Source organism: Poeciliopsis prolifica, unplaced genomic scaffold, assembly GCF_027474105.1.
Source record: "Poeciliopsis prolifica strain line A6 unplaced genomic scaffold, Auburn_PproV2 SCAFFOLD065, whole genome shotgun sequence".
In the NCBI taxonomy this organism is placed as follows: domain Eukaryota; kingdom Metazoa; phylum Chordata; class Actinopteri; order Cyprinodontiformes; family Poeciliidae; genus Poeciliopsis; species Poeciliopsis prolifica.
The window spans coordinates 2,114,140-2,140,414 of NW_026562440.1; the positions used below are offsets into that span (position 1 = coordinate 2,114,140).

General features: G+C 37.1%; 1 protein-coding gene across 2 annotated transcripts; it reads right to left on the bottom strand.

The window, feature by feature from the left end:
- Positions 1–241: 241 nt before the first annotated feature.
- Positions 242–25,801, bottom strand: hbs1l (HBS1-like translational GTPase). Of its 2 annotated transcripts, XM_055020009.1 has the most exons (18): positions 25,670–25,801; positions 24,998–25,063; positions 23,646–23,777; positions 23,274–23,525; positions 11,268–11,376; positions 10,037–10,287; positions 9,282–9,447; positions 8,036–8,153; positions 5,495–5,641; positions 4,669–4,743; positions 4,430–4,547; positions 3,938–4,006; positions 3,738–3,842; positions 3,388–3,478; positions 3,115–3,223; positions 2,097–2,197; positions 1,339–1,483; positions 242–1,215 (listed from the first exon to the last, which is right to left on the bottom strand). In XM_055020009.1, the coding sequence occupies exons 1-18, from the start codon at positions 25,710–25,712 to the stop codon at positions 1,204–1,206; spliced, it is 2,109 nt and encodes a 702-aa protein (XP_054875984.1). In that variant the 5' UTR covers positions 25,713–25,801; the 3' UTR covers positions 242–1,203. The 2 variants fall into 2 exon arrangements, with proteins under 2 accessions (XP_054875984.1, XP_054875985.1); XM_055020010.1 differs by lacking the exons at positions 242–1,215; positions 1,339–1,483; positions 2,097–2,197; ... (9 more) ...; positions 10,037–10,287; positions 11,268–11,376 and adding an exon at positions 19,241–21,575.
- Between the last annotated feature and the right edge of the window lie 474 nt (positions 25,802–26,275).

Consider the following 26,275-nt stretch of genomic DNA (forward strand, 5'->3'; position numbering starts at 1 on the left):
TTTCTTTTTCCGAAAGCCTGGTTTTTCAATTCTTGCAGCTCAAATACTTTCTGGAAGAAACGTAGAAAAAGAAAAGAAGAAACAATCAAATGAATAAGTGCCTCTTTGAGTTTAAACAATGTGTAGACCCATTTTTTTATCATGAAAAAAGGTGCCATTTCTAACTCAAATCTTAGCTTTTTATATCTGCATCTGCAGACCAACAGTGGAAAAAAAACAAAAAACACGTAGACAGGAATCAAAAAATTAGACATGTTGAAATTTATTTACCCTGGAAATACATAGCCTGTTGAATTTTCTGGATGTTGTTAGTGGTAGCTTTGACATGTTTTTATGCTGGTTTCCAGTTCAGTGAAGGAAGGCAAGCAGTAAACCCAGCATATTTCCAAGTGCTGCACATATTTACCCAAATGAGTCTGAAACTGATTTTTATACCTTTTTGTTTGTGTCAGCAAACCTTTGATGCCATTATTCTGTTGCCATTTTATAGTAGATTCAGTCTTTAAATCAAAACATTATCCATAAGCAGCTGATGCAGAGCTCATTTCACATCGTTTTCAACTAAAATAATTTAACATCCAGATGAGGTAAAAAGTAAAACAAAAAGCCCTTTAGTTGATGCCTTACTGTTCATTTAAAGAAGCATTTGAATTATCTTGTGTCTTCGTCTTTTACATAACCCTTTTTTGTTTAAACTAAAAATCATTCAAATGCTGTTCACCACCCGCACCCTCCTGAGAAAACTTAATATGAAAACATATTTAAGCATAAGACACTGTTTTTTTTTCCATCGTTTCCAAGCTCATGTATTTTTGAACCTTGATATTAATTTTTGAATAGAAAAGCCTAAAAAAATAGGTGCTGTGAACTGAATTATATTCAAATACAGAGAGATACTTTTGGACTTGTTCAAGAAGTAGACCACATCAGCTGCAGCTCCTTTAGTGTGAATACCTCAAGTAGAATTGGTCTGATTACGTATTACTGTATTAACTTTATTAGAAAGATGCTTGCTGGGTGAACTTAGTATTGATCGTGATGGTCAGGTCAAGCAGCCGCCGCAGCGTCATGGGAGAACAGGATGGATAAAAACGGTACTCTAACTCAGTGAGTGGCATCTCTTGGAAGAACTGCTCAGAGTTTGTGGCTGCAGGAATGCTGCCAAGCACGATCTGAATGGCTCTTTGTTCGTGGAAATGACCTTCATTCTTTGATCTGTGGTGAAGAGAAAATCACAATGAAACAGATGAGACTTTGTCTCAATATGGGAATATCAGTATGCAATCTGAGGTGTACGAGATACAAATAGTTTACATCACCAAAACAGTTCCGTCTTACCTCTGTGACGACACCTGCAGCGATGGTGGAGCCAACGTATCTCAACATGAAGCGGCCCAGTTCTTTATAGTCCTTGTACAGCTCTAATGACACCGGCCTCTGGGTCTGAATCTCCACAACTGCATTCATACCCTTACTCAAACACCTGAGCAAGAAACATGAGCAGGAGATGTGGATATGTGGGTATTTAACATAAAGTTTGACAATATGGAAAAATAACCACAATAACTAAAATTGAAGCCTTTGGTGTATAAAAAGTAATAAAAACTAAGGATAAGCAAACATTTATTACGACTTAAAATGTCTAACGATCACAACAAATAGGGGCTGGAGTGTCAGATAGAATATACCTTTTTGATTCCATCTTTTGTTTAATTAATTAAACTAGATTACATCTAATAAAACAAAGGTATTTTCCAGAGACGTCTGAAAGAAACTATTCAACATCAATATGGCAATATTTGTTTAAAAGAACTGAACATTTGATAGATGTCATATTTTTCTGACTATATATGTAATTCAATGTTTTATGCAAATATCACATGTGAAAATACAGAATTGACATTATTTATGAACCAAAATAATATATACTCATAAATTTTATTAACCAATACAAATGAACCGTAACACACACACCAACACACACAGTTACGTTGTGGTTTTAAATGTACGAGAAGCGGCATCAAAGTAACTCAGCGACTGAAGTTTACATTAATAAATGTATAAGAAATGCAGCGACACTCTTCCCAGAAACTCACTTTGGCTTTTTCTTTAGGATTTCACCACTGCTCTTGTGCAGAACGCTGATCAGTTTCCTAATAGTGGCCGGCTCGCTGACTGTCTGGTAATGCAACAGTACCTGTGCAAAAAAATAAATAAATAAATTTTAATTTTTAAGGTGTTCACACAAATGGTTATCACTCTCTTCCAGAGAGTTTCAACACAATGGGGTCATGTGTTGCTTTACTTAAAAAAAGAAAAACAAAAAAGGAGTCCAGAAGATGAAATTTTGGACATCTAAGGCAGAAGAAAATAATTACAAAGTTAGAAACAAAATACCATACAATCAACAGACATATTTTTATGAGTGCCATCACCAAAATCACAAACATGAAAGATGTTGAGTCAATGTTTTATTTATTATCGTAGAAGGAATTTCTAAACAGGTGAGTTTTTAGTCTTGATTTAAAAGAACTCAATGTTTCGGCTGTTTTGCAGTTTTCTGAAAGCTTATTCCAGATTTGTGGTGCATAGAAGCTGAATGCTGCTTCTCTGTTATTCATAAATTTCAAAATTAACAGATAAATGCTTGAAATGCGTCACTTTTAAAAAATTCATTTACAGATATAAACTTTTCACACTGGGAGTTCACATTTTATTTGTTTTGTTAAATGCTCAAACAATTATTTTTTTCTCGATATCTGCAGCGCAAAAAAGAAGAAAAAATATATATATATATTTTTCTGACTATATATGACACGTGAAATGCAAATGATGAGCTAGCGTCTGTGGGGCCCAGCGCCCCTCAGTTTACGAGAAAAAAAACAAAATAAGAAGATTAAGATAAGCACCTAAATGTTGACTTTTGCTTAAGTTCATGTAGAAGATCAACTTGGAAAAACTTCTAAAAGAAACACTCTTGTTACATAATGTCATAGGAGAAACACATAATTTCTATGAAAAAAAAAAAAAAAACTAAACAAAACTAAACAAAAAGAAGAAAACTGCTTATTCTCAATTCACCAGATTGAGAATAAGCAGTTTTGGGACACTTACTGGAAAGCCTTGTGTGATGGGAACCTCGATATTGAAGAGCAGGATTCTGGCTCTGAATCGAGTACAGACTCGAATCGGCTCTTTGGGATCACAGAACACACAGCCGACACTGTAGGGAAGCAGAATAACAAGCAGGCAGAATGCTTTGAGCTAAGAAGACGCATAAGGCTCTGTAAGACACCAACCACACAGACCCAAAAAGTGACGCTCTGTAGGTAGTTTAATAATAAAAATGAAACAACTTTTGTTATTAAAAATATTCTGTAGTTTTACTTAATCTTGATGATGTCCATTCCAGTGACTGTGAGGCTGACGTGGTCTCCGGCTACAGCCCAGTCCAGCGCCTCGTCGTGAAGAGTGATTCCTGCAGCACAAAGACACAGAGTGCAAGTCAGTCAGTGGCCACAGGGTGGCATTGTTTATCATCAGAAACAAAACAGACAACTGAACAAAATTGAAGCTCAATAAGTCATGTGAAACTTATTGAATTTCCTGCTTCCAAAAATAAATGTACTTCTAACATACAAGAAATTTTAAAAAGCATCAACTGATACAGATTCTGAGGGAACACGTTTTTGTTAAATAAACGGAGTTCTAGAGGAAAAGTATGACAAAGTGCTTACCTTTAACTGTGCAGGTTTCATTGGGAGGCATTGCCAGCATTTTGTCTCCTGTCTGAATAAAACCAGCCTCAATCTTCCCTGTAACACAGAAGCCTGAGCCCTGATCTGCAAATAGATTCACATGTGTAAGGACGTGTATGTAAAAATATGAAAAGAAAGAGACGTCTGCAACATTTTTAACATGCAAAGGTGATTTTTACCTTTGAACACATCTGAGACGCACAGTCTGAAAGGTTTGTCTATTGACCGCTGAGGGGCTTTGAATGCATCTTGAGGGAAAAAAATAGCAGACAGAAAAGGAGGAAGTCAAAACCATCAGTAGTAGGAAGAAGACTGGTAAATATTATGAAAAGTCTGATAACATATGGCACTGAATCATTTTCTGTGGTACCAGACAAGATGGTCAGCACTTTGACAGACACGACTCAGTAAACAAGCATGCAAAACTAGACAAAAAAAAAAAACTTGATACATCACTGAATTTAGCAATGTGCTGGGACAAAACTTTTTACTCAGAAGAGTTAAAAAGAAACTATCCCATGTTTTCAGGAAAGGAAGGTGCAAACAACATGCAAAAAAAAAAATAAAAAATCTCAAATCGGTTTGCAAATTTGTAGTTTGCAATGTTATTTGTCAAAATAGAGATGCATTAAAGTGCCAAACTGCTTTAAAAGCCATTGAGTGTGGATTACCAATCTGCTCCAGCAGGCTGTGTCCGCTGTACCAAGATGTCAGCTCTGATACTGTGCTTCTGGCAGTGAGATTTTCTCCTGAGAGGCCACTGGTGGGGATGAAGAAAACATCGGACTCCTGGAGAAATAGACAAGTCCGGGATGAAACCAAACAAGGACAGAAAAATACTTTTTCCAGCCCAATGTTCATAGCAGCATTAGAGCAATAACACTGGCTGACAGGTTTGGTTCAAACCCACCTTGAATCCTGCCTGCTTTAGAAAATGGCCAAGTTTTGAGCTGATTTCTCTGAAACGCTCCTCTTGCCAGTTTACCTAAATAAGAGACACACACAAAGGAAAGAAAACAAAAAGAAAGTTTCCCCGTCAGCAAGGCGGCGAAATCAAAATTTGTCAGCAACATACCGGAGATTATAGGAAACAAAAAGACACAAATGCAGTTTCATAATGCTGCTTTTGCATTGAATAGAAACATGTCAGTATAAAACGGATTGTGCTGAAACTCAGAGTATATATTTGATCAACTGTAATTGTAACACAAATGCCAATTTGGATCTTTTGCTACCTTGTGTTTTCTTTCTTCAGAAATTAAAAATAGTAATATATAATAATTACTAGAAAGCCAATAAACCTAAGTGAAAAAAGTAATCACCTGGGATTATTTAAATAAATAATGAAAAACATGCCGTCCTATGAACTCAATCGAAATTTAACTTGAATCACTTTTCACATATATTATTTTAGCTTAAACAAATATTTGAATATTTATTAATAAAGCTTTAAAACTTATATTAAATATCAAACTAAAGACATTAAAAGACATACAAGTATAGTAGAACTGTGATGCACTGCAACAAGTATTTTTTTGAAAGGAAAAAAGCATTTTTTGTTTTGTATAGTTATTGAATTTTCAGCATCCCAAACATCCATCTGTAAATATAAATAAAGATTAACCTCACAAGAGCATACCTCTCACCAGTTTTCACAAACTATAACCGCATGAAAAAATATAGAAATATTCCGCGAACCCGTTCAGATATAGATGGATCAGAGAAGCAGATGTTACCTGGTCCATCTTGTTTACAGCTACAGCCAGCTGAGTGACACCCAGCGAACGCACCAGCAGGGCGTGCTCTCTGGTCTGACCCCCGGCTTCAAAGCCTGCCTCGAACTCTCCTCTGCTGGCGTCCACCACGAGCACCGCAACATCAGCCTGGAGGAAAAAACGACGAGGGCCATGAGAAACATAAGAGGCTACAAAATAACAGTGTTGTGTTTGACTTTAACTGCAAACACAACACTCGGGTTGTGTTTGCAGCAACAACAGTTGCCTTTACAGAACAGGTTAAATTACACACAGGTGGATTCTATACACTAATAATGTCACCTCTAATTGTTTGTAATTGATTTTATTAAGGGGTTCAGCCTGCTGAACATAAATGCAGGCTTTGATTTGTAAGAAATTTGGAAAGAAAAAACATGTCTCTTTTTCGCTCCACTTCATAACTGTGTGACACTGTAGTGGTATTTGATTTAAAAAATAATAATAATAATTAAATAATAAAATAAAATAAAAACTAAAAACATGCAAAACATGAGTTTATACTCCCGTTATAAAAAGACAGCACAGATGTGCAATATTAAGTTCAAACCTACAATAAATTCTAATATTTAAGGTAAAGGTAAGTACCACCAAACATGCAAGGCATCTGAGTAGCTTGAAGGCCGAGTTGTGTCACTCTTTCAGAAATGAACCCAGAAAGCTGTGTCAGACCCAGAGTTGTATTTTGCCTCGACTGTGCTGCTACACTTATCATTTAGAAACTGTATGTAGCTGCTACCAGGTGTCACTATGATAAAAGTGAATATATTACAGAGTGGCTGAATACCTTGTGTTGTTTTTTTTGTTTGTTTTTTTTTATAAAATATGGTGTCTGAAAAGTGTTACATGTTTTGCTCCTACATTTCATTCTTTGTGGATGAAGCTTTTACGCACTCATTTCTTGAGTCATGAGCTGCTGTGATGCATTGTGGGATATGCAGTGTGGTTGGTGTGACTGCAATCTAAACAACTGGTGGGCTCATTAAAAAAAAGACTTGAAATGTTCTAATGGGTCAGATCATCAGCAGCAGCAGCCTTATTTATAAATAGCTTTAATACCAGTCTGAGCTGAACAGAGTCAATATCATGAGAGATCAATATGAGACAAGAAAACATCAAATAAATGTAGAAGAATTAAAAACCTAACACAAACAGTCAAACAGATAAAATCTATACCAATAAAAGTTGAGTAAAATGAAGTTTCAGTGGGGTTGAAGGCCAATGAGTAATAATAAGATGTAGCATCAGCTTGACACGTCTTCCATAGAGCAATGTTTTGTAAAAACTAAACCATTAACTGGCACTGGCAAAAAAAAAAAAACTGTCAATTAATATAAAGCACAGTGAACCTGTTGCAGAATTTTGATATCCATGTATCAAAGTATTCTGGTGGTTAATGTTGAACAGCTAAAGTTTCCTTTAAAGTCATGAAGCAGGACGATGGTCCCAAACTTGTAAGCAAATCTAAACTGGAATGTCTGAAAAATAAATTAATAAGGGTGATTACTCACAGTCTGATTTGTGATGTCAAGCCAAATAAAATGCTGTGAACTGACCTCATGAAAACTGTGTTCAGACGAGTTCCAAAAAGCACTCAATGAATAAAGGCCAGACTGTAGAGAGCTAAAACCCCAGATAATGTTGTGAAACCCTGATAAGATCTTGCAGAAGTCATTCAGATGGTTTAATAAGTTGCTGAATCATGCGGTTGTGTTTTCCACACACTCTTTCTGCATGTAAACACATATCAGTTAAAATATATGTTTTCAACAAAGTAAATTCACCCTCTAATATTGGCTGCAAAAACTAAAATTTACCCAAGAATTTATAAACAAACATATATGATACAATAAATGTCTTTTCAGGCCCACATATCATGGATGTGATCATGACTAAGGAGTTTGTCTGAAACAGAAACCCCTTACTCACTACAGAAAGAGGCTAAACGTGAGGACAGTCATACAGAAAAAAGAGAAATTACACAAATTCTTCATGAAAAAAAGACAGGAGACAAGCACACCCATGCCTGCAAAGACATCTGGTGACACAGCAGCAAAAACCACAGAAGTGATGCTGACGGGTGTGGCAAGATGTTGGTGCCCAGAGCACAAGGGAGGGGCAGAAAAGATTTGAATCAAGAGGCTTGTTAAGATATGAGAGGAGTAGTCTCTTGTAAAATATATCCTAGGTTATTAAGCTAACAGTTAGTATCCTAAGTAACCCATAAACAACAAAACATTCTAGTAAGATGTTCATGTTAAAAATTGCACTAGAAGCAGATATTTATTGTAAAGACATGTACATTATAGTTGCTGATAATCCAAAATTCATTAAAAATGCTACTTGTAAAATTAAAATGAACAGAATCATCAAAAAGTCTAAACTGTATGTGCTATTCTTCAGAATGTCTGCCATCACTGTCCCAGTGTTCTCCAGTAACAGCAGTCAGTTAATGGCTTCACTTATATGTAGTGTGCAGGCTGCTTAGAGTTTGGCTGGGTGTACCTGTGCAGCGCCTGTGATCATGTTGGGAATGAAGTCTTTGTGTCCCGGAGCGTCCATTAGAGTCACCACCTTAGAGTTTGTCTCAAACTTCGTCATGCCCACATCCATTGTCACCCCTCTGGAGTAAAACGCAAAACAATTCAAGATATTTCAACCACCTGTTCTTATCAGATTAAAAATAACTAAACTTACATGCGTATCAAGTGTAAAAAGTGAATAAACAAGGAAATCCTGCTATCAGATTGCTGAGTCGTCTAAAAACGGTTTGATGCAGATTTAAAACTAGGTGTGGCTCTCCGATATCGTGTGTCTACTTCAGATGTTACTGATGAGTACGGATGTATTCCCACCCATGTCACTTTCTGTTTCTGAAAATATTTTGCTTCCGTTTTGCTCTCGTAATAAAAACAGCAACTCACTGAAGTATTCATACCCCTTGAACCTCTTCTCATTTTATTGTACTTCATTTGCATTTGGTACAATAAACCTGGTTTTTAACACTTTTAGAAAGAAAGAAAATTAAAAGTGTGACACGCAGTGACATTCACAGTACCCAGCAGCAGAGTCAAAACTTTTAAAAAACATATTTTTCAGCAGTTACTTCTGCAAGTCTCTTGGGGTGTACATCAATAGGCTACTTTTGACCATTTTTGCTTGGGCTAGAGGTTTATTTGCTGAATGGAGAGACAGAGCAATGTAATCATCAACTGTCAAGTCAGTCACAGGTTCTGAATTAGGGTTAGGTCTGTGGTATCTTTATGGTCACCTGGTCCCAAAGTCTTTTGCAATAACAAAATGGTTTTGTAACAATCAACATACTATTTAGCTCTTATTAAGATCTCTTGCAGTGTCACTCAATAATATTGAAATTATTTCTAGACAAAGAAAGCATTGCTTCAAAGATTTTACTAGTGTAACACACCAAATTTCAAGTTTATCCAATCAGTTTTGTGACCAACATGAGAAAATGCAAAAAGGTTCAGTGGATATGAATTATTTTTTAAGACATTGTATTTTTATATTTGAACTGCTATTACAACATTTCATTGTATTTATTGTTTTGTTGGGTCTTTTTGATGAACATGGTGATCCTTTGTGTGCTGTGGATCAAGGAGAAGTTAATAGTATGAATAGATGGCAATATTTTTTATAGCACTGAGTCATGTTGGGCCCTATTCACGATCATCAAAACCATTTGTGTGCATCTCAACTTTTTTTGCAGTTTTAACAATCAGACGATAGCTACCTGTCCCTCTCCTCGCCGGTTTCATCCAGAACCCAGGCGTAGGCAAAGGAGGCCTTTCCGGCCTTTTTCGACTCCTGTTCATACTTGTGCATGGTGCGCTTGTTGACGTTCCCCAGCAGATAAAGCAAGTGGCCCATTAGGGTGCTCTTACCTGCATCCACATGACCTGCAGAGAAGACAGATAACAAATGAGGCAAGGTAGTTTTGAAACAAAGCTGAGGATGCTGAGTGGATGTAGGGCGGTGAGGACAGATAAAGAAAGGAGGAAGAATGTTCTAATGATGATAAGCTAGGTAGCAGAGGGGAGAAGATAAAACATGGCAAAGAGAACCCACAGGCGAGAGAAGGAAACAGAAGAATTGTGCAAGTGGAGAGGCAGACAAGAAATGGGAACAAGGATGAAGGGTGACAGGGGGAGGGGGACCGTGGTAACACGAATGGTTTCATTCTCTATGGGAAACTAGAATCATCTGCACTTCTGAAACTACCAAGTCGCTTTTTCTGGTGTAACTGAGAATGAAAAGATGATTGAGCAACTGTGCTGGTCTGAAGTCAACACATTCAAGCATACCAAACATGGGCAAAACTAAAACAGCAACACTGATAATAAAGGTGCAACTAATCTTCCTTTATTTTATTGCTCAGCTTCTTGCACAAAAACAACTGTCTTAACTGAAGGACATTTTTTGTAACTCTTGTACATAAAGATATTTGCTCCAAATTACTTTCCCAAAAGAACTGTAATTTCATCCTACCTATAACTACTAAATTTAACAGAGGTTTGCCCCCTTGTCTCCTCTCCAGCTCTGCCTTGATGTTGATCGCCTGTCGCGTCTTTCCAGAGGAGCGTCCTGGTGTAGCAGCGGCGGAGACCTCGTCTCCATTGGATGCTTTGGATGGGGTCTCGGGTCGTTTGGGTGCAGGCTCAGCAACTGGAGTCGCCTTGGTGTTTTCAGGGCTGTCACCTCGCCGTGCTGGGCTGGCGACAACGCCGTTTTCCCCTGAGCTGAGGAGGGCATTTCATGTTTTGTCAGTGTAAAACAATGAATATTATGATCTGAGTCACAAATATGAAATCAAAGCATGTTAAAAAGAATCTTATTTAATAAGAATATTATTGAAAAGTTCATGTTTAGCAATTCATAAGGTGAGACTCCATATATTACATAAAAGGTTGCACAGGTGATTTCTGTTTATTTCACTTAAAGCTTAGTCACTAAAATAAAAAAATATCCTAAATCACATCTTTCATAATAATGTAAACTACAAAATATCACTACTAAAGAAGTTGTTTGTTCACAGAGCACTGCTCTGAAGTAAAATTGCCTTCGTAAAAATGAAATGCTGTACAAGTGGACGTACAAGTATCAGGGAAAACAGCAGTCTTGACAGTATTGCGAAGCAAAGCTCATTCAGGAGTTTGAAGGAGATTCACAAGGCAAGGACTGTTACTGATGTCAGTCCCCCACGAGCTGGATAGTTTTCATGTCCAAATATCCAGGACATGAAAAATTGGACATGAAAGCAAGAATCCAAGATGTGAGGTTCGTACTATGGTTTGCCAAAGACATTGATGATTTGGGGAGTGATGTCTTCAGCTGGTGTTGGCCTTCTGGTTTTTGTCAAGTCCAAAATCAGTTCAGCCATCTGCCATCTGGACATTTGTTTATAAAGATGCTGTTTCCTTTGCCAGCAGGCCTTGGTATCTGTTGAAGAAGACACTAGGCCTATCCATTTAGGAAAGATAAAGCCCAGCTATACCAAGCTGTGCTTTCATTACACCTTAAACAGAGCGACAGGGTGATCACCTCTTTCAGCGTTGCATTATTACAGGAACTCATGCAAAGGGAAGCCTAACCATGTACTATATGAATATAGCGAGCAATATGAGTTTTATATTTGGAATAGAAATATTGATCTTAACTTTTTGAGAGTAGTCTCCTTTACTAATTTTCCATATTTGAGAGGGAAAAGGGTTTAATATACCTGGGAACATCGAAGCCCATAGTCTGCTTCTTGCCAGAGACGGTCATCCTGGCCACTTTGGGAACCACTTCGGAGTCCAGTTTATCAGGAGCCGCATCTCTGCTTTTTGCTACGAGAGTAATGAGCAAACAAAAGCAACCATGATTTACCTGCAACAAGGCGTAAAACTGGGAGAAGACTGCAACTGAGAATGGGCTTCAGTGCATACCTCTCACTGTTCACTGTCAGTTGAAGTCAGTGAGGAAAACATTTGTATGGATTCAGAAAACTGCATACTACATGTCATACATAACCTAGATGATTTAAGTCAAACGTAAAACCCTGGGACTTTATAAAGCTGATAACTGTACCGGTCACAGTTGCACATAGGCGTGTATGGTAGATATTTGAGAGAAGTGAGAGTGCACGGTGGAACCTGCTGTGCTGTGAATCTCCCGTCTATCAGATCGGAAGCTCATATTGTGCAGCAAAGAGACTAGTTGAGGTCATTGCTTTGTCATCCCAGTCCCGAATGGCCACCGCTCCCACTCATATCGACAGGTTTCTGATTCATTCAGACTGGGTTGCACAGCCAAGCCTACTGCACAATGTGTTCATGTGTGTTACATCCTGGCTCAGAAAGGGTTAATTTCAGAAGTGGCCGTTGCCTCCCGACTCTACGTAAATAGATCAGCGTGATGCAGCATTTCACAGAATGAATCCTTTTGAAAAGGTGTCACCTCAGCAAGTGCAGAAACGGAGGTGAAAGCATTTTTTTTTTTACTTACTACTGATTAAAAGACAAATCTAGTCAGATAGTTTCTATTTCAAAAAGCAGCCAGAGAATATATTTCTTTTATATTTTTTCAGTAAAGCCATCAAAGGTAAAGAAGCAGCCTTTAGCTGCAATGTCTTATTTTATTCATACTGTAGATTTAATTAAACACATACATCAGTACTTAAAAAAATACCCTTAGGAAAAATAAGAGGAGTGATTCAACAGAATATTAATGGGCTTTCTCTAACCAAGTAGTCTCTGAATGACTTGTCCTGAATTTAAGAAAAAGTCCCTTTCTTTCTGAAAGATAGATATGCAACTCACTGCACTCTGATGAGGACGTTTTTCCCCCTACATAAAGAAGAAGCACATCTATGGTCACAAACTGAACCTTATCATTATGTAAAAAAAAATCATTATTCTGAGCACAAAAGACTTAAGAAATTATTTTAATTATTTTTAAATAACACTTTAGGATGATGTCTGTCACTACATCTCATGTATCATCTCCACTCAAATATGTAACATGACACAGAAAAGAGTTCACTGGGGAATTTCACTACTTCCTGCAGCTGGTTTTTTTTTTTCTTGTCCATACAAACTAAAACTTCAGATGTTTCAATAACCTTCAATAAAAAGAACAGTAGCAAATCCACACCTACAGTCCTGTGAAAAGTTTTTGTCAAATTTTAGCTCAAACTAATCAAGAGAACACAAAGCTTACTAAATACTGTAGCTGTATACGTAGAGTTTGTTCTGAGTTAATCTGGGGCCTTCTGCATGTGTCATCAATACTCTCTTGAGTAAATTTGGTAGACTGGCCACTCCTGGGAAGGTTCTCCACTTTTCCATGTTTTCTCCCTGTAGTTTGGTGGGGTCCCAAAGCCTCAAACATTGTTTTGTAACCCTGGTCAATAACTTTGACTCTCATACCTTATTGATTTTCTGTAGCTAAAACCACAATGTGCTGCCACATAGAATCTATTCGCCTTCTTCTTTTTGTCAGTCAGATTTTATTTAAGAGACTTCAAGTGGCTTTAACATTTGTTGGGATTTTCTGAAACATACATGCATGACAAAATCTATTATAAGGCAAATACATTTTTTACAGCAATGTATTTGAAAAATTTTGGAAATTATCTGAGGAACAAAGTAATATAAATTATCAGCTAAAAATCTCTTTTTGACAGACCTTAATTTAACATGCTTTCCGATCTGTCTGATGCTATCCTATCTTCACCATTATCTTAAGATATAAGAGACCTTCTCCACGACCAACAGTCAGTTTGATCTTTAAAATGTGATAATACTTAAGCAAATAATGGAGCACTAAGATGTTTGTTTTTTTTTTTTCCCTGGTTTATTTTTTCAGCAGCTTGCCTAAGGGTAATATTAACTGCTCGGTAGCTTAAAAAAATGCTTGTATACACATTCAACCTTTGACCCTTGAAGCAGGATCTCTTTTCACTGTTTGGATTGTAAAGTAGACATTTGGCATGCTCCCATCCAGGATTTCTTTAGAAAAGGGGACCCTTGCAGTGAGTCATCTGCACACTTGGCCTGAGGGCCAAACTTTGAGCAGCATAAAAGGAGTCCGCCCAGGATATGCAAACACTGAGCATCCCTTCCCCCCTCAAATAAACACTAGAGTATAGATAAAAGTTACAAGACGCATTAGTGAAATGGTGAGAAAATGTGTAGACACATAGCTACAGGTGCAAAATATGGAACGAGGGAAAGACATAAAAACAAGAAATTAACATCCTACATTGTATGTTTATCTGCATGTAATCTTTGGAGTTGTTTGTGAAGTTCATCCCAATACTAAAATCAACTCAATGGTGTTCTTAAATTCAATATTTGAACATCTTAAATCTCTTAAGTTTACTTTCAACTGTATTTTTGTCTTAATAGAAAGATAGGAAAAAGGAGAATTCAAAAGATGGACTGAGCTTACCACTGGAGGCCGCTAAAGACTTTGTGAGACAGGAACTGGTAAAATGAGTCTTTTCAAAAGAGGGAAATGTGTGGGGACAGAAAGGGGGAAAACACCCAAATCAATACTTGTACTGAAAACTTGATGCTTGCGCCAACACAACATAAGTAAATTATTTGTTACAGATAACATAGTTGAAATACAATATTCACTACAAAAGAAAAGTTTATTTTCTTACTTTCTAACCTTTCAATCAAACTAAAACTTTATTGCTGTACAGCAGTTATGATTATCCACAATGTCTGTACTTTCGATCATTTTTATTTGCTTTTGTTCAAAGTCCGAAACACACTGAGATACGTATGTCTAGACACAGTTTGGAAAAGCCTAGATGATTACATCATAGTTTTATAAGCATTTAAAGAGATGTAGAATACAAGTATGGATATGTTTTCAGGCAACACCCCAAGAATACCAGATCCTGGTGTGACATTGTGAATAAATAAATAAATAAGTCATAAATGTAAACCTCAACAACCTCAATTCATATCTGATGCAATTCACCAGATACTTGAAGATCCCACATTGATCTGTTCAAACAATTATAAACAAGTATAAACACCACTGGAATGTCCAGGCAGTATGCAGATCAGAGAAACACTGGTTCCATTCCCCAGAGATGAATGTGTTTCAATGCAAAATGTGGGCATCCATTACAGAACAAAAGACCTTGTCAAGATACAGGCTGAACCTGGTAAAGGTCATTGTCCAGAGTAAAATGACCTTTATGGTCATGGGCTGAAAGGCAGCTCAGAGTTGATGAAGCCAGAACTCAAAAAGCAACATGAAAAGACAGATTAGTTTGTGGAAGGTGTCTGATAGGAACTAAGCTTTAAGAGTTTTACAATAATGATTTTTCCATTTGGCAGAGGAAAACTGACAACCATGAGAACACCAAAAACTAATGGACTCATAATGAAAGAACATCATTTTTGAAATAATGAAGCAACATCTAAACATACCAGTCAAGTAAGTTTGCATGGGTGAAAATGAGTCTTTCAAATGAACATTTAACACACCATCACATTGTAAATGAAATGGATTAAGGGCAACAAAGTCAATAATTGGGAGTGGCAAAGCCCTGATCTCAGTCCCTTATGTGGGCAGAGTTGAAAAGGCAAGTGCCAGCAAGGCAGTCTGCAAACCGGACTCAGTTGTGCAAGTTCTTTCTGGAGGAATGGGCAACAATTCCAGCAAGATGTGAGAAGCTTAAGATAGGACACTCAAAAACACTCGACCAAAGTCAGAGCATATTGAGGCAATCTTATCAAATCCTCAAAGAATGCATGTAAACTTAGGCACCTTAAGAAATGTATTAAACGTTCTAAAATATGTACTCAAATCATTTTAGCCATTTAGCAAAATTATATATTTTTGAGAATCTTGAAAGAGAGTTAAGGGAACAAAAATGGTTACATGGCTTTTTTATAAAGTTCATGTAAATATCTGGTTTCAGTTGTACAGTAATGAAATTTATCTAATTCCTTGCTTGTTTTGTTGACATTGATCTGCTTCTTGAAGCAAAGATATGAGAGAACCTGTGACATCACCTGGGAATTAAATTTCATTCATACTGAAATACCGAAGGCATGAATGAAAACGATTGCTAAGGAAATGAGATTGGTACCTGAGGAAAAGGCTTTGAAGGCCTATGTGACCCCTTTTCAAAATGAGTCACCCAGACATCACCATCTGTGAACCTGTCAGGACTTATCTAAACATCCCCTTCTCCCACCTACTCAGCACACACTCATCTTTGAGTCAGAATTTCTTTAAAACTCACACATACCGTTTTTAAATGTGTAAATAAAACTTAATGGAAAAAAAACAGCACTTACAATGTCCTCACCTCAACAGGTACAATGTCAAGGCAAAGTTTTATTTATGTTTACAAATAACACAAACTGCTTTGAACAAGATACTAATTAGCTTCTTTCTGCTACAACCTTAAAACTTTTAGGTTCCCACAAGTGGAGACCTATTTCTTTCTGAAGATTTGCAAAAGAGGACAATTTATTTTTTCCACCTTGGTAAACGTTTTAGCAACGTCATCCCAATACTCCTAACAGCATCAAAAAAAAAAGAAAAAAAACAACACAAGCATTTATTTTCTCCTGAGCTATTGAACCAACACTGACCAACAACTTTAAAACCAACACATTTAATCCTTCTTCCATAAAATCTGATTCACGGACAGTTTATTTACAGTTGACACTTTCCATATTTTCATGCTTCCAAACTCCTCTCCTAACATCTGCCTTACTCCTAAACTGAATTTAGAAGTTCAATTTTAAACAAGAAGAAGAACTGATGAACTCTCTTTACAATTGTATTCAGAATTTTTGGTATCGAGTCTGAGTTTATAAACAGCACTAAAGAGTTATCCACTGTGTTCCAAGCGTGATTTACAAAAACTAAATAACAATGTTAAAATACAGCACAGTTATACAGTAGTATGTGCAACCATTTTTTGTTATTGCATTGCTTACACAATATTTTATCCATAAAATGTTGGGTAAGCATTTTCGTCGTAAATTAAGCAACCAATAGGAGAAACTAGTGGCACATGATACTTGGAAATAACACCAGTTGAAGGTGGAATTTCACACTGGAAAGTCAGACGTTTCTAACTGAGTTCAACCCTTCTTATATCTGTTCCCACTTTTGTGTCAAAAAGGACACAACACGACTCCAGAGATTTAAACAACAAGCTAAAAATATTTTAACTGAGGAGAAAAGAAATCCCCTTTTAATGAGCCTTCGTAACTATTGCTTTGGCACCAAAGCTTAGGTTCAAGGCGAGCACTGACCCAGCATTGGCACCCTTCTTTCTAAGTTCTTTTCAGAAAACTCCTCAATAGGTAAAATACTTACTTGGAATGAGACTGTTGAAGTAATTTATCTTATGTACACTCTGCATGACAATGAGAAGTTTCAGAAAGTTTTTAGTGCCAAGCCTACGCTTGACATTACTGATTGTGTTAGTTAAATCCTCACAATATCTACTAGTTTAATTTGGCATTGTTGTAAGAAGTTAACCAAGTTAACTGTTACTGTTACTTTGTATTCAACATTTCACTTTAGGCATTCTTTGATGTTGTGTACATTATAACTTAAAATTCATTGCTTTATTTCTTACAAAAATGTAAGTCTAAAAGAGTAAACATGAAAGTGCTAATTAGTTGAAATGATGCAGTTACTGCTCATAACTGAAATGTTTCAATAGTACTAAGGAAAGCAAGACAAAATAAAACTGCCAAACAACAAGTAGTTTGGTCTTCATTTTGCACAACTGAGTTGGTTAAGCTAGATTAAAACAGTTGGGACAAATCTAACCACAATCTCATATTTTCCATATAGTTTGCATCGCCATGCTTATTTTCCACTAAACTGCTCCTTTCACAGTTCTCATATGCTAGCATTTCATTTGTGAGTTAGACAATGGCATAAATTATGAATTGAGCTGGAAAGCTAAATACCTCTGCACGTCTGTGAGATTTTTTTAAATCTAAAAACAGCAACACACAAAACATAAAAAGTTTCTTGCTAAAGCCTCAAACCTAGAACTACCAGCAGCATGAATTGAATAAAAAAAGACATCTAATATTTTGTCAAAAATGGCTGTGGAAGCTCCTACTGCACAAAATTATTCCTTACACATTAACCCTAGATTATTTTCTGACAATAAGTCAGATTTTTGAAGACTATTGGTATTCAAGCATCTCTTTTTCCATACAAGTCAAAGCCCATGTTTCCCTCTTAGTCAATTTGTTCTTTTGCATCATGCACCACAATAAAGTAGCAGCACTGCTGACATGTAAGCAAAAATGCACCTGCATTCCTTTGACCACTTGCTGAGAGTAAAAATGGTATTTTCCAGTGTTGGCACCACTTCACAAACAGCGTTTGTGCAACAGATACGCCTTGCAGAAATGCAGAGCCTGTAAAGACGCTAAATGATTTGATCTGTCATAGCCTTTGTCAAAGCTGTGAAAGTCGAGAGACATGATCAGATTTTCCTACGTAGGTGGTGTAAAAAAGACACGCACACACATAAAGCAGGCTGATCGGCTGCTGTGCAGAGCCGACGTGCACTTGGGCTGACATTTTCTCCAAGGCTGCAGCTTCCTGCTAAAACCCACACACTGACTTGCCTTCAGACGAAAGGACAGAGCTCTTGCTGGACACTCCCACTTATTAATGAGACACTTGCTCATTTCTCGATTTCCGACAATGAAAATGGTAAAACAGACCCATTATTAGTCACAAAACATTTTTTCTACCATCAAAATGACTTCTTTCCAAACCTTGACCCCTCTCCCATGGTTACACTGTTCAATGAAAAAATAAACCTGTTTGACAAGTCATTTTTGCCCCCATCTATATTTGAAAGTGTTTTTTTTCCCCCTTAGCCTCATTAGTCTCAATATGACACCCTGAGGGTTGATTACACTCAGATTACTTCTCACTCTAAAAAAAAAAAATACACACACTAAAGTACACCTGGTATCTTCTTTACACAAATACAGTTTTCTTGGTGCGAGAAATGTTTGACATTAACCTCCATCTTCATAGCAGACCAAAGAATAAGGGAGACAGGAATAAAGTGGACAAAGTTGCAACAGTGAAATAGAAAAAGTGTGGCACAACAGGAAACCTATGAAGTCATGGCTGTCCACCAAAAATGACCGGAAAGGCAAGGAATGTTTTTACTGGAGAAGAAGCTAAGAGGCTGATCACAACTACAAAGCAGCTTTGGAGAAATACTGCTTACGTTGGAGAATTTGTTGAAATCACAAAAGTTAGTCATGTTGTCCAGAAGCAGCATGTTTGTCACAACACTAGAATGTCGCCACCTTAATCTTGCCTACCCAGTGACAGTCTCCCAGTGATGGAAATGATTTCCTGGATACATTGACCCATAAACTAGCACACTAAGGTACACTGCTAAATGCAAACAATGTCCTTCGTGTTCAATGTCCTTTTTCAACAAAAATATAAACCCCAATACAAATTGTTTTTAGCGGTTTGCCTATTTAGGCCAGCAATTACTATTTCAATAACTTTTCACAGAAGACACAAATGTAGATTTTGATTCATAATAAGGAACAGCTTTTTTTGGTCATGTACATAAAGATATGTTTTGGCATACTCCAAACTGCAAATGCAGAAAGATGTGTGTTAAGGCATGAACAAAACAGCAAAACATGTCTAGGTAGATATGATTAGGATATGTACAATTCTTAATCTTTATTTCAAAATTGGCATAGTTAATCAAGTTGTAAATGAGAGAACACCCCATGCACATTGCAGTAATTGTCTTTAAAAGGATTCAGTTTTTCTTGAAAGTCTCTACATTCCAAATGAAATCCGTCTTTCAAACTGAACACTTAAAAGCATTCAATTGTCTGTTCCGATATCTGTATGCACGTGTGCTAGAGTGTCTGCGTTCTTGTTTGCTCATGGGAAAATCTCCAGGTGTCCCCTAAACCAAAAAGTCAACCTCATGATCTCGAACGCAGGCAGCAGTAAACCAGCACAATGGTTAACTGATCCATATTCCAATCGCTGCAGCACACCTGCAAACAAAGCCGGCCCCTTCTTTCCCCTTTTCAGTTTACACAGGCTAGAAAAAGGGTTTGTACCAGAAGAGAAGTGCTTTAGTTTTCACTTGCAAGGATCAAACTCTTTGCAGTCCTACAAAAATTAAAAAGCCATATGTCACCAAAAAGTACAAAAGGAAGACTCAGCTTTTAAAACACTGAACAACAAAGGCTGCCATAAGAAAGTATTGAAAAAACGACTAAAAGTCTTAAAAGATGTGGCTACACAAACTTCATGAACAAAAAAAGTCCCATCAAGCTGCCACCATTTTTAAATTTAGATAGTATTTCTGTTCTGTATGTTAATATACCAGAAAAAAAAAAAAAAAAACAATTACATAATACAATTGTAACAGTTTTTCCTGTTCAAATTATGTTTTTCATTCATTTGGTCCCATAGGTGAAACTAGCTGCTATGCTTATGCAACATTTTAAAAAAGTAAATTTTTTGACTATCTAAAAAGAACAACAAAAAAAGAGTAATATTTACCATTAAAAATTGGCTAATTTAGCATCAACTCAATGAGTCTACCGTGTGAAAGCTTTGCTTTGATTAGCTCGAACGATATCGTCAGGTGAAGGAGAATCAAAACGGAAAGGTACAATAGGAAAAAGTGGGGGGCAATGCTCTTTGGATTTGTTTTGTGGTTTGAGAAGGAAGGACTGACAAGAACTTTTTGTCTTCTGGCCTTGTCCTTTCAATAGCTTTCTCCTCCTCCTCTTTTGTCTGTGAGTCTGAAACGACAAAGCGATCGCAAATACTGAAGGTTTTGCAAAAACAGACAAATCTTGACCCAAGCCAAAAGTTGGAGTTGGAGACGATGGTGAGAAGAAGTCGCTGTCGAGGTGATGAGGGCTCATTCTGTTGGCCTGCTCCATGAGTCTGCTCAAATCGATAGCTTCACCTGGCTTAGATGGGCTGCAGACCTGCTGGGGTGATTTGTGGTCAGGCTTGCGCTCAGTTCCACCCTTTTTAGTACCTTGTGCCAACACATCAGCCCTCTCTGGTTTTGCTGGTGATAGAAGGGAGCTGAGGGTGTCTAGCGACCCATTTGAGGTGGTTGAGGTTTCGCCTTTATGTTCAGATACTAAATGTGACAAAGACAGCAGCTCCGAGAGGCCAGGTGCTTGTTTCAGTGCATTTGCTCGAGATTCAGTGCCGGCGGCCAGAAAAGCGGCAGAGGCACAGTTGGTTTCATGCTGTTGGGCTAGATCTGACAGTGTGACAGTACCACCCAGACAAAATGGGGAAGAGAGTGTGTTTAGTGATCTTTCAGTGCTTTGACATTCAGAGTGAATCCCTCTTTTTTGATGCTGAAAAGCTAGGTCAGACAACGAGGGTGCAGCATTCCCCTGGTTAGCAGGGGTCAGCAGTGAGCTTTGCAAAGATGGACTACGGTTCGAATGTTCTTGGATTAATTCGGCCAAAGATGGGCCTCCTTTAGGGTCGACAACTGAGAGCGGACTATATTTCCTGACAGAACTGAGGCTTCCGAACCCAGGAGGAGGAGCCAGACTGGAACTTGGTGTAGACATGTTTGGACTGTTGAGTGACAGATTACCAAGTGAGGCAGAAAGGATGGAGGGAGTCGATGTTTGTGGTGTTAAAGTCATTTGTAAAGATGCCAGCGTTCCAAGCGATAAACCACTCCTGTTAGGTGCAGTTGTTAGTTGGGAATTAGATGCTGATGTTAAAGTGCTCAAGGAGGAAACAGCCAACCCTCGCCCTGAATCACTTACTCCTGTGTTACTCTTCTGCTCATGCTCAGACATGAACTGAGCCAAACTGGTATCACAACTGATGCCTAAATGAGGGTGAATGTTTTTCTTGACAGAGTTGCTGTTCATCGGGTCAGGTTTATGTTGCACCAAGATGTTCTGCATATTGATTTCACTTGGTTGTGTCGTTTTATGTGCCTTGGGTGTGTTGTCTGTGTGAAACAAGCAGGCTCCTTACCTTACAAAAGCCAAGTTGAGAAAGGACAATGGGGACCACAACGCAGAAGGCATCAACAACGAGGAGGGAAACGAGAAGAAGGCAATTTGTTAATCAATTGCACGTTTTAAATGTATCATCACCTGAGTCTATGCTGATAAGTTTCTAAAAACACTAAACCAATGATTGTCCAAAATATTTTTCTATGCAACTGAAAAATCTTTAGCCTCTGAAATATCAAAACAAGAAACATATCAATTCACTGCCATCTATTAAATAATATAATTGATAAGAGAAACAGGAAAATACTTTAATTCCACATAAAAATCTTAACCTGCTGCAGCAATATATGAATTAGTAAAGATGTAAGAGATTGACTGGTGGCGAGAAACTGGCGATTTTCAGCTTTACTACAGCCATTCTAAAATCTGGTCTTCACTACAATATACTCATTTCAGAAAGTGAAACTCATATCTTACTCTGCACAAAGAGAATAATTTCATGTTTTCCTCTGCTGATAAGTTTTAAATAAATGCTGATTTAATTTGCCATCTGCCCAAACTGCCGCAAGTACCAAAAGGTCCTTCAATGACCAAAGTGTGACTGAGCTTAAGTGGCCAGTAAATCGCCCAGACTGGAACCAACTACTGAGTACAATCAAAAGGAAGATGAGAGACCAGACTCAATAATGTACATGACCTGAAGGCTGCCATCAAAGCAACCTGGGCTTCCTACACAGAACCACAGGTTGATTGCCTCTGTGCAGTAATTTATACAAAACGAGCCCCAACCAAGTGCTGAGTGCACAGAAATTAATATGATTTTAAAACATCCTTTTTTATTGATAAAAAAGGCTGTTTTTATGTTATATTTCTGACACACTGAATTTTGGGTTTTCATTTTGTATAATGAATATCACTTTCTGAAATTAGTTGAACTTTTTCACAATATTAAATTTTTGGAACTGAACGAAATTAACGCATTATAATTAATCGCTACCAGGTCACACTAAGCATTGTCCTTAGTCTGAAAAGGACTATGCTTTTCAGACTAGTCTGACTATGCTAGTGAGAATAGCATAGTCAGTGAATACACTTATATGCTATTTTCAGAAGACATGTGAAGACTGTGAATACACTTATACGCTATTTTCAGAAGACGTGAAGACAGATTAAACACAATAGCTGTAAGCAGCTTTTTTCTGAGAAAACTATTTTTCACTGTATTTTCTCAGGAGGTTATTCAGACTGCAAAAATCGACAGCCAACTTAGACAGGTGCTGATCACCTGTCTAATCTTTTAATATTTTTAACAACTATTGGGTATGATGAATATGCCAAGGGACATAAATTCATATCTGACCTGAGGGAAGTTTTGACAGATTAACAATGGGGTGACTTGGCCACCAAACAGGCCAATCAAGTTGCTCTGTTTTTATTCCTGTGAGCTCTCTAGAAGCTGTCATCCAGCAAGCACACTGGATTAGGAAGCATTGACAGCTTTCGAAAAATACTAGATTTATTGTGAGGATCTTCATTCCCTGTGGAACACTCACAGAAACTGATGTGACTGCAGTTTGTAATGTTAAGGAATGAGTACTAATCCCTAGCATAAAATGCTAATGACTTTAAAATATCAACTTCAAATACTTTTGTGTTTGTAACAGTCATATTTTGAACACAAAATTTCAGACTTTGATCCAGTACCGGCGTACCTTTCTCAGCAACGGCCTCCTGCTTGGTTCTCTGTGGAAGAGGCGTCTGCTCTTGTGCAACTCGGCCCACTGACGGCATGTCTTCTGCTGCACTTCTGGTAACTGGTGCTGTTTTACTGTCTTCAGACAGCACTGCATCCAGAGCCCTCTGTGGATCAAATCTGTGTTTCATTGCAGCCTGGGTCAGGACGGAGTCTGGCACTGTGTCTCCTAGTACTGCTCGCATGTGGTCCAGACAGGAGAACAGCTTTGCTAAGAAACAAGGGAGACAAGACAAATGTAACAGTAAAAAAATAACAGTGTAAAGATTATGACAATATAATTAACTTATGTCACCCAAAGTTGGCTGCAGTCTTTTTTTTTTATGAATACCTTGATTAAGAGGGTCAAGGTTGAAGTCAACACAAGGGGACATGGGAACATCCTTATCTTCATATTCTTCCTCCTCCAGAGGCTCCTCTTTGGGTGCGTGAAGCTCTCGGCGTGAATAGATGAACTGATTGGCTAAATAAACAAAAAATACCTTCACTTAACAGCTGATAACAAGCCTGTTGCATGGTACACAACAATCAATCATCAATGATTCAATGGAAATCTCTCTCCACTGTTGTCATAAATTGGGCATACTGTGAACTGGACTCGTTTTATAAAAAGCCTTCAGGTGACGTTTTTATACTGAATTGAATTTATATATTAGCAATTCTTCAAACACAGTCAAAAAATTAAAACAACTGTAAAATATGAAACAAACAATGCAAACAATGTCATTACTTTCTTTGCTTTATATTTGAAACATCAAAATAAGAAACCTGAAAGTACAACGCGCAAGTCAGAAAACAGTGAAACTTGGTAAAAGGTGGCAAAGAAAAAGTAGGATGATTGGAAAGTCCCTGCACTGAATCACAAACAGCTTAAATTCATCACTTTCATTAATGTAACTCTTTTGTTTTTTTCGGTAGTAGAGTTGGGAAGCTAAGTGTATTATCGCTGTAAACAGGCTGACTCCAAGACTTCTCCCCCAGGCACCTGGCTCAGCTTGTAGGTATTTAACTCCCAGAGCACAATGACAAAAAAATGAATATTCTGTGCCATATGTTTGCATAAAACTGTTAACAATTCAACTGAAGTGTGTTCTACATTTTTTATGTCTTCTACCACTGAACATTTGTTTCAAAACAATCACTTGCAATTAAAGTATGATTGACAATGAAGCAGAATTTAATTCGTGAAATTACAAAGTAACTTAAAATGAAATTCATTGGCAAATTAATATCATGAGTAGTTTAAACAGTGATTGTTAGCATACTCAGTTGTGTTCTCTCACTTGCTCAATATGCATAGATGTCAAAATCAAAACACCAGCACCATTATTTTTATTATTACTAGTGTTTTAGCAACTATAGTAGACAATGATTATCTGTTTAAAATGCAAATGAAATGATAATGTTTTTATGTTTAATTTTAAATCTTTGTGTACATATCATGGTCCTTTTCAAAGCATTTTTATACTCAAGTGTATCACACTAAGAGAATCCTACCAGTCTATAACAACTTTACAACTAGTAATCTTTAAAATATCTTATCAGAATATATTTCTGAAAGTCTTCCTGTCTTGAAATCAGCAAGTGTTTTTTTCTTGTTTTTTTTCTACATAGTTCTGTTAATAGATGGTGTGTCTAATACAAATATTGCTTATAAAATCCCCTTGATTATTTAAAACCGACCTGTTGCTGGTGAAATGCAGTAGTCATCCTCCACAGACTGTCCATACATGTCATCATCTTCAAAGTCTAGATATAAAACAAAAATACAGTTAAAAAAAGTTGTTTTTATTATAATTTTAATTTTGCTTCACAAAATACTTGTTTATCGACAAAAGCTGCTGTCTTTACTGACAGCTGTCACTGCTTTGTCAGCAGTTCTTAAAAATCCTCAACATGCTGTAGCCTAGGATTATGAGTGTTTACTTTTATCAACAATAATAGCCACATATTGGTTTCAGCCAATACAATCAGAAGATTTATAACCAAAAAGACGAATCTACACAACAATAAATAAGCGAATCCAGGTGTCTTTGACAAAACATTTAATAGTTAGCAGCTGCTAGCAGATTCTGCAGTGTTATCATTTGTTGAGTCCTCGTGATGGCAGATTATGATACAATGGTTTTAAACCAGCTTTATAATTTGGTGGAAAAGCATAATCTAAATGAGCTGCATTTCCCACTAGGTGACACGACAGCAACATTATTTTGCCAGCTGCATGAGCTAGTGTTAGCTGCTAGCAAAGCAATTGTCAACAACAGTGAAGTTTAGCTTAGCGGCTAGCATGTTTAGCATGACGAGGCCCGGCTTTTAACTTAAAATATGAACCATTTCTGTGTGAAATGACTCTACCTTCGTCGTAGTTGTAACCTCGAACATTTCTGTGGCGAGACATTTTGCCTGTGAGTCCCCCCTATGTGCCCCGGAGTGAAAGTTATTCAGCTCGAAGACATGTGCATCACCGCACCGACAGCCATTGGAGGTCGTTTCACTGCAGCAAAAATATATCGGTCTTAATTTGGCAACTTTAAAAATAAAGAAATACATTAAACTCGTATTTATTTTACACCACTAACACGTTTTAATTTTTCTTAGCAGATAAAATAGATTATTTTTATTTTTAAAAAGTAAAACTTTATTTTTATTCTTTTTTTATTATTATTATTACTGACGTAACTTCCTCTTACGTCGACGTGGCCTGGAATCAGTTATAGCTGAACAGTTATAGCCATAATCTCCACTGTTTATGCTGTTTTTCATACTGATTTCCAGGCAGATCAGTATGAAACACTGATCTGCAGAGTCTATGTTTCGCAGAGCGTAAATATAAACTAAAATAAATAAATAAACATCAAATATATAGGAGAGGGATGTAAAAATTCCAAAATTACTATGCAATATTCCTCATTCGTATGTGCAAGAAATAATATTCATTTAATTAAATAAATAATTTATTTA